The sequence below is a fragment of the Quercus lobata genome, chromosome 3 (genome assembly GCF_001633185.2).
Source record: "Quercus lobata isolate SW786 chromosome 3, ValleyOak3.0 Primary Assembly, whole genome shotgun sequence".
NCBI classification, from domain to species: Eukaryota; Viridiplantae; Streptophyta; class Magnoliopsida; order Fagales; family Fagaceae; genus Quercus; species Quercus lobata.
In genome coordinates this window covers 8,300,322-8,316,137 of record NC_044906.1, presented here as the reverse complement: position 1 = coordinate 8,316,137, position 15,816 = coordinate 8,300,322, and the positions used below count along the sequence as shown (strand labels likewise).

The 15,816-nt window shown below is 34.5% G+C and overlaps 1 protein-coding gene across 1 annotated transcript; it reads right to left on the bottom strand.

The window, feature by feature from the left end:
• Window positions 1-8,957: 8,957 nt before the first annotated feature.
• LOC115980233 (RPM1-interacting protein 4-like) lies at window positions 8,958-15,240 on the bottom strand. Its single transcript, XM_031102509.1, has 5 exons — window positions 15,235-15,240; window positions 14,843-14,858; window positions 14,116-14,798; window positions 13,614-13,811; window positions 8,958-9,105 (listed from the first exon to the last, which is right to left on the bottom strand). The coding sequence occupies exons 1-5, from the start codon at window positions 15,238-15,240 to the stop codon at window positions 9,070-9,072; spliced, it is 939 nt and encodes a 312-aa protein (XP_030958369.1). The 3' UTR covers window positions 8,958-9,069.
• Window positions 15,241-15,816: the final 576 nt, after the last annotated feature.

Sequence of the window (15,816 nt, the reverse complement as noted above, 5' to 3'; positions counted from 1 at the left end):
TATCAAAAAAAGAATTATAGAATTCATAACAGAGTAGTTTAGTTTTTAAGATATAGTAATTTATATTCTATATAATATCTAAAAATTGAAGCAAAACATTTATTATTACTACGTTCTTGTTGAGTCACATAAGTTTAGTATTTTGATCAACTTCAGTCTGTTTCTATCCAATTTGGTCTCATTCAATTCATTTCAAACCATTTTTGTCACTTCAGTCCAATTCTATCCAATAATGTCCACTTTGGTCCATTTTGGTGCACTTACTAAGATCATTTGTCAAGCTTGATGCATATGGTGTTTGAATTTTTCTCTTGATTAATAGTTTGTCCTTAGATTCTTAATGTAAAATCAATGAAAATGCAATTTGTTAGGTTCTAAGTACTTAGGAACTAATGTATTAGAACTCTAATTTGTATTGTTGGCAAAGTATGTGTTTTATGTAAAGTTGGAATCGAGTTGCTACAGAATTCATTATGCAATTTGGTCTAGCTTGATCAATTAAGAATTAAACTCGACCAATAGAAAGTCGGGCAGAATGTTTTTTCTACAGAATTTCCAACTGAGCCCTAAGCCCATATGACGTGTAGGGTTTTATGTTTTGCCCTAGGTATAAAAGGGAAACCCTAGCCACGTTTTTTAGGCTGCTCTATTTTGCTCTGTGTGTGAATCTCTTGTGAGATCTGAGAAGTGGTTGCCTTCACACATGCTTAGGATTGTCAAGAATGAGATTCCATTAAGAGCTTGATGATCATTCAGTTGCTACAATAAAAGCTTAAATATACACAAGTGAGAGTGCTTGTACTTGCTGGGAATCCAAGAAAGAAGGAATCCGTGGTTTTGGAGCTGTCACGTGGTCGTGGTAATAAGTTTTGTACATGAGGTAGCAAGTTTTCTACATGAGGTAGTAATAGGATATTAGTGGTCTAAGTCGCTATTGTAAAACTTCGATTCTTTTTCAGTTTACCTTGAGGATAGCTAGGTTAAATCCTTCCCAAATTTTTACCGGTGTGGTTTCCTGGGTCATCATATCTTTGTATTTTTTATTTTCCGCACTTTACAATGATATGATATATTTGTATTAACTTAGATTTGATAATTTGACTAAGTAATCACTTGGCTAAATAACTAGGTTAATCTGGTTGTGTTTTAAGGGGTCTAAAAATGTACAAGTAGTATCAGAGCAAGTAGCTCTTTTGTTGTAGATCTTTTGATCTCTGAGCTGATCCTTGACCCTTGTTGTCATGGAATACGGACACTCTCTGGTTATTCCTCCTCACTTTGACGAGAATAATTGTGCTTATTGGAAAGTAAGGATGAAAGTACTCCTAAAATCCATTGATGAGAGAGTTTGGAACTCCGTTGAGTTTGGATGGGAGAAGCCCACTACTCTTGTGAGTGAGTGGATTACTACTCAGAAAGAAGCAGCAGCCTTCAATAGCAAAGCTATGTATGCAATCTTTAATGCTGTTTCTATGGAGGAATTTAAGAGAATCTCTAATGTTGAAGTTGCTCACACTACTTGGAATATCCTCCAGACTGTGTATGAAGGCACAAAGGCTGTCAAAATTAATAAGTTGCAGTAATTAACATCTAGATTTGAGAGCATTATGATGTCTGATGATGAATTATTTGATGAATTTTATGCTAAACTTAATGACGTTGTTAATTCTACATACAACTTGGGTGAAATCTATGATCAACCTAAAATTGTTAGGAAGATTTTTAAATCTTTAACTGAAGATTTTAGACCCAAAGTGACTGCCATCATAGAGAGCAAGGATGTGGACTCCATCATTGTTGATGAACTTGTAGGATCTCTTCAATCTTATGAGTTGGACCTACCTAAAGCTAGCAAATCCAAATCAATGGCTCTTAAGTCAGTTGATGATGTTGATGTTGGTGGATTTGATGATGAGCTTTCTGCTATAGAGATTGCTTACCTTGCCAAGAACTTTAGGAATTCCCTTAGAAACAACAACAAAAGGGTAAGAGGTAAGAACATTGTTGAACCTAGAAACTTTAGGAAAAATGATCCCACTAAGGTTAACAACACTGAAAAACCTAGAGAAAAAGTAGGTTAATCTTCTAATAATTCTATGGGTCCTCAATGTTTTGGATGTCAAGGGTATGGTCATATGAAATCTGAATGTCCTACATACTTGAGATCTAAGGGTAAGGCTATGGCTGTAAAACTTAGTAATGATGAAGTTTCTGATGATGAGTTTGGTTGTGACGAGGATGGAAACTTCATTGCTTTCACTACTACTACTGTAGTCAATGAAAGTATGTTTGCTGAAAAGAACCCTTCTAATGGAGAACTCTCTAAGGATGCAAATTTTCAAGAAGCCTACAATAAATTTTGTAAAGTTGCTGCAAAGGATGCTATGAGTGTTGAATTAGGCTTAAAGAAAATTGCATCTCTTGAGCTTGATAAGAAAATTTTTTTTGTGAATTTGTTTGATGCTATTGAACTTTTGAATAATGTGAAGACTAAGAACATGCTTTTGCTTGAAAAAGTTAAGAATTTGGAACATGAACTATCTGTTGTTAGAGAACAAACTGATAGGTCTGCAAGCTCAAAACTTGATCACATCTTGAGTGTTCAAAAGTCTCCCTTTGATAAAACTGGCTTAGGTTTTGTAGAAAGCATCTCTGTGCCTGCACCCTATTCCACAAACTTTGTTCCTTCCTCTTCTTCCGAACCCTATATGAGTGAGGTTGTCAAACCATTTGTGAGGGAGGCTAAATCTGTAGAAGTTACACCTCCTAGGAAGATTAGGGTTGATCTTCATGAGTCTAAACCTAAGGCTCCTAACCCTTCTAAGTGCAAGACACATGATAAGCTTGCATGGGTTTGTCATTTTTGTGGAAAGTCTGGGCACATTCGTCCAAACTGTTACAAGCTGCAAACTGCTAAGCGAGCAAACAAACCAAAAGTACATGTGCCTCAAGCACAAGATCCTATGATACTTATTGGTGAATTGGTAAAGGCTCTAAACCTTTATTCCAGTCCTGGAGTTGGTAATCATTCTTATGTGAATAAGAACTCCAATGCTCGAGGTGCATCTAAAAATTTTTGGATGCAAAATGCTCAATCAAATTGAGTCTTTCTGACATGGTCCTTGTGCTTCATTGCTCTACTTTTTGTGACCATTGTTCTTTTGGTTTTTGTTTTCTTTGTTTCTAGGATTTGCATTGCATATCATTCATGCATTTCATTCTAGGTTGTTTTTGTTTTCTTTTTATAAGGGAAAAAAAAAAAAAAAAAGGAAGCAAATTGTGTTTTGCATTTATTTTCTTGGCATTGAAAACAAGGTTGGTCGATTTATTTGCACATAAGATGTCTTTGTACTTTGTTTAGCTTGGATGAGCTTATTTATTACACTTTACTAATTAAAGTTTTGTAGTGCATGTTATGTGGGAAAGATGTTTATAGTTTTTGATCATTTTGTCTTGATTTTGAAGTCACATGTCTTTGACTGTCAGACTTAAACCTTTGGAGAAAGGCATAAATAACCATCTCACCACTGTTCACTAGCCAATCATGAACACCTTAGTGCATATCGTAAGATTTTGTGCTCGAGAAAGTGTAGCACATGCACAAAAAGAAAATAAGGTGTAGCCTCGGTTAAATTGCTTAAAATTGGTGTGTACATTATTGGACTTAAAGTTTAATCAATCAAATAAAATTGGTGTGTACATTATCCTGGCTATTTTAATAAGTTTCTACTAAATTAAAATTTGTGTGTACAATATGAGGCAAATCAAGAAACTTACATGATTGCAAGCTTATGATCTAGGAAATGTGGAAGTTATATGATGTAACTCTTTAGGTGATAGTCTCTTTCAAACTCTATGTGATGAATTTTGTAGATTTTGTGTTTGATTTCTATTTACATATCACCTCACATGTATCTCAAACTTTTGCTAATTGTACATACTACACAAGTTACTCTTTGCTAAACTTTGTACATGTTATTGTGTGTTTCTGGTTTGACCAACCAAGTTTGAAAATTCCTTGAGTTTTATGCAAAACATATTTGATGTTTGAGATTTTAAGAGAATGGATTGAAAATCTTAATTTGGGAAAACTAGGTTCAAAACATGTGTTTTTGAAAAGCATTTCATCTCATATTCATACATGTGATTCATAAAATTCAATGCTTTGAGGAGTTTCTGCATTATTTTGCTTTGTTTTCCAAAAAAATTGATTTTTCCAGAATTTTGATTGATCGAAATTGTTTTTAGACCGATCGAAATTGCAATTAAAAATGTTTGTGAGTCTCTGTCTGTTTCGATTAGTGCTCGATTGGTGTTGGATCAATCGAAGCATTCTCGACCGATCAAATCTGTTTTTCAATCGATCGAAAATCATGTAGAGATTTTTTTAAAACTGATTTTCACGTGTTCAAACTCACTTTTTCAAAAGTTTTTCAACTTTTTCTCTCTCTCTATACGACTCGATCAAGGCTCCAATCTAATTTTTTTTGTCATTTTCCACCATTCTTTTTGCAAGGTTTTTCTCTCCCAAGGCCGGTAAGACCTTTATACCCTTCCTTTTGCATTTATTTTCACTTCTCATGCATCAAATCATGCATTATTTGGGAAATTTCGAACCTACAAATATATATATATATATATATATATATTTTTTTTTTTTTTGATGAATTAAGTCTTTCCTTTCACAATTGATTAGTGGGTTTTTGTTGGGAAATGTTATAAACATGATCTATGGTGTTTAATTTGATCAATTTGATGTATTGTGAGAAATTGAAAATTCTAGGGCTTGAAACTACCCGATTTGGGGATTTTGTTCAAATTGAGTTTAATTGATGAAATTGGCTTGTTGGATTGATTAATTTGATCATTATAAACTATTTTCTAACTTCTGTGATGATCAATTGGTCAATTTAGTACAAATTGAACAAGTGGTTTTTCAAAATTTTGGGGTTTTTGTTATAAACTCTACGCTCAAGCCAATTTTGTGATTCTAAACTTAAATTGAACTTGTTATCACTGCATTAGAGCATGCATCATGACATTTATCTGTTCATACATCATATAGATTGTTATTTCTATATATTTTTTTTGTGCTAACTTGCAGTCTGCCCTTTTTTTTTTTTTTTTTTTGTTCTTTCTCTTATGTCTTTGTCTTTACCCTAGCACCATGCTTAGGAAGACTAGAGCCCATAGGACATCCTTCTCTTTTTCTACTCCTTCCTCTGTGGCACTTTGTTTCCAAGTGAGAAAAGCCGAGAGTTTTATGAGACACTAAACTTTAAGAGAAAGATTTGGGCTGAGCATAAGGTTTTGTTAGATGAGCTAGATCTTGCAATTAGGGCAAACTTTGAGCGTCGGGGCTGGTTCCCACTTTTGGATATAGTTTATCCTCCTCCAGCTACCCTGATTAGAGAGTTCTACTCAAACCTCTCTATCCACGTCTATGATTCCAACACTTTAGTTAAGAGTTGGATACGAAGTGTAGAGTTCACCATTACTCCTAGTGTAGTGGCTGATGCTCTTGGGGTACCTGTGGTCCAGCATCCTATTTACCCTTATGATGAGTCTCCTCCCCTAGACGACATCATGTCATACATAACCCATACTTCTATCCGGTGGGGTTCTGATCCTAGGATCACTTCTACTGAGCTCGCTGAGACTACCTATCTTTTCTTTAGGATAGCATGTCATTCCTTATGGCCTATCTCTCATCTGCACACCATTCCTTTGGAGCGATGTGCATTTTTGTATACTCTTGTTATGAATGCTCCTATTAGTTTTCCTCATCTGTTTCTTCGTTCTTTGAATAAAGTTCATAGGAGTTCCTCTACTGCTCATGCTCTTTTTCATCCTGTTTTCATTCATAGGATTTTGTTGTTTTTAGGTTTAGATGACTTCCCCACTTCTGAGACCGTACACATTATTGCTCCCATAGGTGCCACTTTTCTTAGGCAGAGGGCTGCTTAAATAAGAGAGAGCTTTAAATGCCCTCAAGTTGCGCCTTCTGGTACCGCACCCCCTCATTTGTCTATAAGTACTACTTCTGGTGAAACGTTTGTTGATCTTGTTGGTGCTACTGCTGCTGTTCCTCCACCATCTACTTCGGATGACTTTGACATTCGTCGTACATTGGAGACTGTCATGACCGTTTAGGCGGCTCATAGTCAGATTTTGGTGGACATGCTTGATGAGCTCCATGCTTTGCAAGCAAATTTGGCACATCTTAGACGTTCGCCTTCACCACCTCCTTTTGATGATGGATTCTAATTGTCCTTTGACATTCTGTCACAAAAAGGGAGAGTACATTTGGACACTTGTAGAGGTTTTTTGTAGTTAGGGGGAGAGATTTTGTTTGTTAGAGCTTGTGGAGTTTAGATTGTATCTAGGTGCTTCACTGTGTATGTATCCTTTTTGGCTCTTGATGTATTTTTTTGGGCTATTCATGTTAGGGGGAGATACATTGTTATCTATGTTTCTTGTTTCACTGCTCATTGATTTATATTTATGAGTTATTCATGATATATGTCTTTGTTTTGTGAAGTCAAGAATTTATTTTTGTTTTACTTGTATTTTCTACACATTCGTTTATGCGTTTGTTGAGTATTTCAGGAAATATACATGTTGATTCAGTCGTGCTGCTGTCTACACTTACAACTGATGGATAGTAGTTAGGTTGGATTATTTTGTAATGGACATTATTTTTGTAAAGGGCATTTACTTGTAACTTTGAGCATTGTGTTTGTATTTTGTCACAGATTGTCAAATGAGGAGTTTGTTAGGTTCTAAGTACTTAGGAATTAATGTATTAGAACTCTAATTTGTATTGTTGGCAAACCATGATCAAAACAGGTTTTTAGTCTTGTTTTTAGACTTGCTTAAAGTATGTGTTTTATGTAAAGTTAGAATCAAGTTGCTGTAGAATTCATTATGCAATTCAGTCTGGCTCGATCGATCGAAAATTAGACTCAACCGATCGAAAGTCAGGCATAATGTTTTTTCTGCAGAATTTCCAACTCAGCCCTAAGCCCATATGACGTGTAGGGTTTTATGTTTTGCCCTAGGTATAAAAGGGAAACCCTAGCCACATTTTTGAGGTTGCTTTATTTTGCTCTGTGTGTGAATTTCTTGTGAGATCTGAGAGATGGTTGCCTTCACACATGCTTAGGATTATCAAGAATGAGATTTTATTGAGAGCTTGATGATCATTCAGTTGCTGCAATAAAAGCTTAAATATACACAAGCGGGAGTACTTGTACTTACTGGGAATCCAAGAAAGAAGGAGTCTGTGGTCTTGGAGCTGTCACATGGTCGTGGTAGTAAGTTTTCTACATGAGGTAGCAATAGGATGTTAGTGGTCTAAGTCACTATTGTAAAACTTCGATTCTTTCATAGTGTATTCGGTTCACCTTGAGGATAGCTAGGTTAAATCCTCTTTAGATTTTTACCGGTGTGGTTTCCTGGGTCATCATATCTTTGTGTTCTTTATTTTCCGCACTTTACAATGATATGATATATTTGTGTTAACTTAGATCTGATAATTTGACTAAGTAATCACTTGGCTAAATAACTAGGTTAATCTGGTTGTGTTTTAAGGGATCTAAAAACGTACACAATTTTTTAAAACGTCAAATGCAATAATTTTCGTAGATACAATTAAACTTAAGAATGAAAATATGAGTAGTTTTGACTTGCTAGATTGTAAAAATCTTTTTTTTTTAACCTCCAATACTAAAAATCAATTAAAAAGATGAGAAATTTTCAAAGTGTCATTGACCTACCAACTTCTAAATCGACAATTTAAAATATAAGCAATTTTGACTTGGTAGGTACTTTAATTATTTAAGTAAAATGACTTTTACTAATTGAGTTAACTAAAATCTATAGAATAATCCAAATTTAAGATATATAAAATAATATTATTGTTTTTTTTTTCTCTCTTTTGGTCTACCAAAGGCCCTTTTATTTATTTATTTATTTATTTTTTATAATTCAATAGTTGGGGGAAGGTGGATTTGAACCCTGAAAAACTTTGTTGGAAATATTAAGATGTGCCAATTAGTTATTAACTGATATACACATCAATAATTAATGGGTATAATCTTTAAAAACTTTCCATTATGACTAGATAAATTTTTTGTTATTTTGATTTTTTCAACAATTCATTTTCAGCCATTTGCTTGATGAATCACCCTTGATATCAGTTTTATGAAACACGCAAGCGGATGGATTGAAGAAAAAAAAAGTACACCATTTTTTTTTTATGTAATAAAGAATGAATCTTTAAATCATGATATTTTTTTTGTTTTTGATAAGGTGATTTTATGTTTAATGATTACTATTTATCATGCTTTGAAGGTGTTTTTAGGTAGGAATGGCCTAGGAATGAGGTTGAATTGGGTGTCCTTAGTCCTATTCAGTAACAAAAACCCGCACAGGCATAGAGTAGTGTAGGATGGAGTAAAATGAGTTGAAAGTATTTTATCATTCGTGATGAGATGATTTCAATATTGATGAGTTAGAGATAACAAAAAAAAATAGAGGGGTGCCTTCAGAGGGAGAGAGAGATAACAAAAAAAATTTTAAAATTTTATATAAAAATAATTTATACACACATACATATTCGGGAAAGGTGAGCAATTAGTAATATCCATCCCGGTCCTATAAGGCTATATAACCTATTCGAGGTGAGAAAAATTCATGCAGGGGGAATCTAACCATTGGCAGGAGATAATATGAGTCAACTACACAAAACAAAACAAAATTTCCAACTATAGACCCAGTTTTTTTGTAGTGACTGAACAAAAGAAATAAAATATTCAATAATATGCATGCTATAAACTCCAGAAGAGGATAGTGTTCCCTGCAAATTAATCCAAACTTCTTTAAAATTCAGAAGAAAAATCAAGAAGCAATTACAAATAGAAAATATATATATATATATATATATATCAGTAGAACATCCAGTAGTCAAATACTTCGAGAAAAATAGCGAAGTCAACAAACAAACTTGAAAGTTTTTAGACTAGGGAGTGAGAAGTAAAACTGTAAAAGTAAAGCCATGTACATACTTCACTCGCTTCCACTTGAAAAAAGACAGCAACAAATCTGCATAGTATCACAAGGATATAATAATATCACTAATGATGAAATCTGAAAATTAGATTTAAAGAAAGAAATTGAAACTTATCAAGTGTATTACAGGTTCCTTTTAAAAAAAAGTGCAGTACATGTTGGTCTCAACGGCAATTCAATGAAGGTGGTGAATAGTGTCCGTTTGGATATAGTTTATTTTGCTGAAAATTGAAAATTGAAAACAATAAAAAAGTTACCATTCACGTGCATTGCACTGTTTACATGCCTAAATGCACTGTTTATGTCCGGACATGAACAATGCAAGAGGCACTGAAGAAAGAAAAGAAAAAAAAAAAAAAAGAAGAAGAAGAAGGCAAACGCAGGACATGGGAAGTGTAAAACACGCTTCCCAAACGTTTGGTATGGATGAAATTTGTCAACTTGTTTTACTATTCAGCTTATTTTTGCTACTATTCATGGGTCCTACTACACTTTTTGGTACTATTCATGGGTCCTACTACACTTTTTGGTACTATTCATAGGTCTCACTATACTATTTTAACTAACTTTTACCTTTATCTACAGTACTTTCAGTAAAAAGTTTTCAGTTTCAGCAAAATAAACGGATCCTAAACAGACCCTACATATACTAATTTACCTATTTTTGTAAAAATATAGGCCCAAGGTTCAAACCATATCATGTCTAGGTTTAAGGCCTGTTGGATGGAGGGATGAAGGGGGAGAGTGGAAGGAAGTAGAGTAAAGTTGGCTGAAAATAAACTATTTTTGGGCTAAATCTACTCTACTCTACTTCCCCTTCCTTCCCCTCAATCATGGTTGTCAAAATCCCGATTTGGATCCTACAATTTTACGATCTCACCTACCCAAAACGATCTGATCTTTTAAGGATCTTACCAATCGTTCAAGATTGTACAATTCTGACGATTCCAAACGATCCTAGTTTCTTGAAATCTTATTTAACTTGACAGAATACTCAGTTAAACCCAAATGAAAAATAACATCCCAATAGACCAAGTTTTGTTATTTTAATGTAGAGAGATAAAGTGTTAGTTGAACCAAATGAAAAATAACATCCCAATAGAGTATCACATTTTGAGATTTTTGGCCTCTTTAAATGATACTTACAAATGGATGTAATGATGTATGGTAATTACATCAAATGGATGCAATTTTTTGTTTTTTATGAATGTATAATTTATGTAATTATTTAACATACTAATTTTTTTCTCAAATAATGTAGGATTTTACGATTCACGATTTGACCCTATGATCCACGACTCACCTACCTCGCACGATCTTACATAAGATCCCGATTTTGACAACATTGCCTTCAATCTAAACAAACCATTAGTATATCAGTATATTGTACTAGACTATACTACCATTGTACCATGTAATGTACTTATGTACCATTAGAACTATTCTATATATCTATATAAACGACTCCTATTCCTATTTACATTTTATACACACCTATTTGGAACCCTTCCTAACTACAATCATCTAAAAGCATTTTCTTTATTTATTTTTATGTGTCTACTTTGTTCATCTTCACTAAATATTCACGTTTCAATTGATACCAGTGTATCGTTTCAGGATTACTGTTATTTATATATTTTTATACATAAATATATGTTTATATTTATTTATGTAAGTATGAATTTATGAATTTTTTATGTTTATTAACATAAAAATTTAAAATCTACATATTTTATAAGCCTACATATTAGCCTAATTACATTAACTAATATATTAGCTTAAATAACATGTTTTTTAATGATTTTTTAAAAAAAATTATTAATATTTTTAAGTTTTTTATTATACTGACTAAAATGCCAATACCGACTGAAACAACCAAAATATCCCTAATATAGACCGATACAACCCTTTTTTTTTTTTTTTGTGGTACATTTAGAAGGAGTACTGGTCGGCACAACTGATACTAGTATGGTATTTACTTTCCTAATCTTCACCCTCATAAGTGCACTAAGCTTGGCAATGCTTTTGGCTATGGTATTAAGCAAAAGGGTTACTGATGTTATAATGGTTTTACTAAAAAACATCTCCCATCCATCATGTAGTCTTTTGGGAACAAAAAATAAAATTGTACATCTTATCTAACTCGTCAAATATATTCTTGCTTTACTCTTGTTAATCCATTTATTGACCTCTTTCCTAAGTCCTTGCCCTTGATGAAGTTGGATAACTATACACAGTGTCTATTTGGAATAGCTTGTTTAGCTGAAACTGAAAACTTTTTACTGAAAGTGTAGAAAAAAGATTAAAAATTAATCTAAATAGTACATTGGGATCCATGAATAGTATCAAAAAGTGCAGTGAGACCTATAAATAATAGCAAAAATAAGTTGAAAAATTTAACTCATCCCAAATGCACACAAAATGAGTGTGATCCAAATTGTACATAATTCTGTTTTCCATGAACATAACATTGCACGTTGAAATTGATTGTTATTTTGTCTATTACCCTGTTCTACAAAATACCTTGTGAAAGTTCAAAAACGTGTATAAACACCCTTGAACGTTTAGACCCCCAAATTACAAAACAACCAATTCAAGCTTTATGTCAAACAACTAGTGTGCGGAAAATGAACAAAAGCTATAAAAGAGAATTGGAAAACAATCTAAGCCATATTAAAATCACAACCACAGCAGAAAATAAAAGGCAAAGATTAAGAGAAGAGAGATGCAAACACAAGGACAACACACGATGTGTTATCGAAGAGGAAACCGAAGCCCTCGGCGTAAAACCTCTCCGCCGCCCTCCAAGCGGTAATCAATCCACTAGAAAATGTAGTTGGGATACATGAACAGCAATAGACCCTCCAAGCCTAATCTACCCGATGTACCTAAGCCCTCCAAGCTTCTTGCTCCAACGAGGTTGCGCCGAACCTTTTTCTTTTCTAGCTTACCGGATTCCGCTATTAGACCGTAGCATCCGCCATCCTTGGCATCTTCCAATGCTTCCCAAAACTCCAAAAACACTCAACACTCTGAATGGGTGTGGGTAGTGTTTGGATAGAAATCTCCTCTCAATAGGTATGACAATGAGAGAGGGAATGAGAAGAGACTACAAAGATTTCTCTCTAAGAATGAGTAGCTCTCTTTAATTGGGTGGGTGTTTTGAAGAAACCTTTCTTAGGGTTTTTCTTTCTGAATAGCCACTTATATCTTGTGGGAATGAGGGGTATTTATACTGGTGTGAGAAAAGAATGCAAAGAGTCAGTTTTTCCAAAAACAGGGTTGGCTGGCTACTTGACCTCGCGACTTAACTGAGTCGCGAGTTCAAGTCGCGAGCTAGCTAAATGGCCAGTCTGGATTTTTGTCCTGTAGTGCTCCAGCTGGCATGACTGTTCAGCTCCCCTGCATGCTCTGCACGTGTGCAACTTTTGGCAGCTTGCAAGCCGCGAGCCACCCGCGAGGCCAAGCCGCGAGTCTCTGCTTCACTGCACTGTCTTGAGCATTTCTTCACACTCTCTCACACACTACCCTTACATGATTCCCATCTAAATACAAGGTTTCTAAGTGTTATATTACAAGCAAATTTGTCATAGAATAAAGCCAACACATGGTTGATTAAATTCAACCTTACACCTTGGAGCGTTGCATTTCCTCCCATAATTAGTTGATTGATATTTTTACTCTTATCGACTGGAACACTTTCGTGATCCTGTATCGAAACTCAAGTTTGTCTCTTATAACCCAACATGAGTTTGAGGAAGGTTACTAGGATATAGGCCCAAGGGCCATAAATATCATCTCAAGGTTTAGCGTGTCAGTATACCATACTAGACCTTACTACGTTTGTATTGTGTGATGTACTTATGTACTATTAAACCTATTCTATATGTCTATGTAAAGGCCTCCTACCAATAATTTACACACACAATACGAACCAATTATATTCCTCTCTGTTTTGAGGGTGAAATGGAATGACCTTCATAATTTATCTTTCTTTATTTTTTAACAAAAAAAGAGGGTTAGCTAAGCTACGTCAATCCTCGAGTAGGGCGTTTAGGTTAAGACTCGAGGACTAACCCGTATGAATGTTTATGAAGGTTGACCCGCAAGCCAACCTTCATAATTTATCATTCCCTTTTTTATAGATGTTTATGCACCTATTCATGGAGATCCACAACTCTTAGAAGAGTTGTCTATTTCTCAAGACTTGCAATACATCACCAAATAAAACAACTGTATTTTGAAATAAACCATCTTTTCAAGGGGGCAAAAGATACATAAAAATGTACTATTTTATGGTGTTATCGTCCCATGCACTTACATTATGCTCCAAATATGCCGTTGCCTATTTGACAATGAAACGTAAAACAAATTATGTGAATCAATATTTGAGGTGAGTTTCTCCTTTCTATTTATTTATTTTATTTTTTGAGAATCTTTAGGTGACTTTCTACCAAATCATCAACAAGGTCAAAGCTAAACTATAATCATGAAATATGTATTTATCACAAAACCTCACATGCACTTATATATATATATACCTTTGATCTGGGGGAAGATCGTTCATGTCTTTGAGCACTAGGATAATAGCTTGGTTGTGGAGACACATTTGGTAACTGCGAAGATGCAATTTGTTTTTCCTCTTTTACTTTGTTGAATATGGCAGTAAATCCTTCTCCTGATTGAGGGTCTAATTCATCCCAAGCTCCGAATTTGGGTACCGAGGCTGCTCTATGATGCTGTTTACCCCCATAAAATCCAGAAAATCAGTAGTTTCATGTAGCACTTAACAGAATGACTTTCAAATTTTTGAGGAATCCATACATTGGTCGTTCTAGCATGTTACTTAGACCATCTACTATTGTCTTGCTAACATAAAAGACACATGTCAAACTTAATTCTAAAGGCATTATCTTAATCCAATTAAGTATCATGCAAGTCCTTTTTTTCTTGCCTTATTTCACAATAGGATTAGGATCAGTGAATTGCTATATATTGAGCTCTTTACTGACTTGTCTTAGAATTTTAAAATAGAAGACTTACAGTTTCAACAGAGGGACGACTTCCACTTCTTTTTCTTGCATGTCCAGGTATTGACAGAGAGAAGGTATTACTTCCTTCTGCCAAACTCTTCTTCTTGTGATCAGACCCCACACGTCGGTGATTAGGCTGCATGATTGAATTATCAGAGTTGCTTTTATCACTGCCGGATTCTGATGTGATGCTGTTTTGGCTCTGAATTTTTGGTTGATTAACTGTGTTCCTCCGGTGAGCATGATGCCTTGTATGTCCCTCAATGTGGTGTTTTCCTACAGATGAATTTGACTTATTGGAATTGACATGGAGAGGATCCTGAAATGCATGGTGATCAGCATTAATTTCTGAGCCCCCTGTCATGTACATGAAGGCCTCTGGATTCTCCTCTGGATCATTTGGGTTCATCTTTACACTGGATTTCTCTTTGCGCGCATTGTCAAAGTAAGCTGTGTAAGGAATATTATCGTTGTCCCAGCTACCAAATTTTGGGACATGGGAGTTTTTCTGCAGCCAAGGCACTGTATGAGGGTAGTTTTTAACAAGAACAGTTAATTGTAGTGCAAAAGTTCTTGAAAAGTCTGGATATGTTGTCAACTGTTCAACACATGTACTCAGGAGGTACACCCTCACCTTCTTAATGAACAATTGTAATGTATCTGAGGGACTATCTATGAGTTTTGGACTCCCAGCTATGTTACTTGTTTAAGATTTAGAGCTTAATAATTTGTCTCACCTGTAAAAGTGGGTGGCTGCAACAACTTTCATGACAACAATTAAAAAGAGCGTTAACTAAAAAGTAACCAATCCCTTGTAAGTCTATTTTCTAGTTGCATCTAGTGATCAAATTACAAAGCAAACCAGCACAATCAATCAAAATCCATAAACAAAGTAGTGTCTTGGAAGAAACGACAACTTTCGAAGTCATAAATCCAAAACGAGTGCACCAAAAGCATGAAGAGATACACAATCAAGAACTAACAAAGGACCAAAAACCAGGCAAAAAGCAAGTCAACGCTATCATCTGTTAACAAAAAGAAAACTAGCTACAGTTAAATCTTAAATACTAATCAAACCGCTAATGATAAGGACTTTGATAAGAACAAAATTGATATGAAGTACACTCACAGCCATTAATTAGATGCGTTATAATCTTTGTAGGTCTGAATTTTGGAACAAAATCCTTGATGAAGTTAAGATTATTAGTATTTGGACCAATATTAGAGCTTGCTTTGACCCAAGGAGCTGGCTTCTTGAGACGCTAAGTTGATTGCTTCAATGTTTCCAAAGCCAATAAAATATAAAAAAGCTAAAAATCTATCCGAGTCTCAAACACGGCAATATAGCATTTGTTTAGTTGTTCAAAAAATTAGATGCTAAATTCTCCTTTGATTGGATGAGCTAGGCATTTTGTCACGTTCTCTCTTCTTCTTGTCAGTTTCCCTACTGGAAAATTGCTTTGAAGCAAGTCCTTTAGATGAACTTTATGTATATGTGACACGTATAGACTTTTTCACTAGCTAAAACAAAAGTTGTGCATGCCGAACCAATAACTGTTTAGACTTTTGGTTCAATGGAGTATGATCTCGAAACTTTTGGGCTCTGTTTGGTAGAATTGTTAAATAACTTATTTTCAATTTTTAAACAACATTAAACATATTTTCAAATACAATTTCATCCACACGTATTTCAAAAAATTAATAACAATAT

Coding starts and splice junctions, on each gene's coding strand:
- LOC115980233 (XM_031102509.1), bottom strand. Junction 13,812..14,115: donor GTCGTCCCTCTGTTGAAACT/GTAAGTCTTCTA, acceptor GGGGGTAAACAG/CATCATAGAGCAGCCTCGGT. Junction 9,106..13,613: donor GATCTTCCCCCAGATCAAAG/GTATATATATAT, acceptor GATACTATGCAG/ATTTGTTGCTGTCTTTTTTC.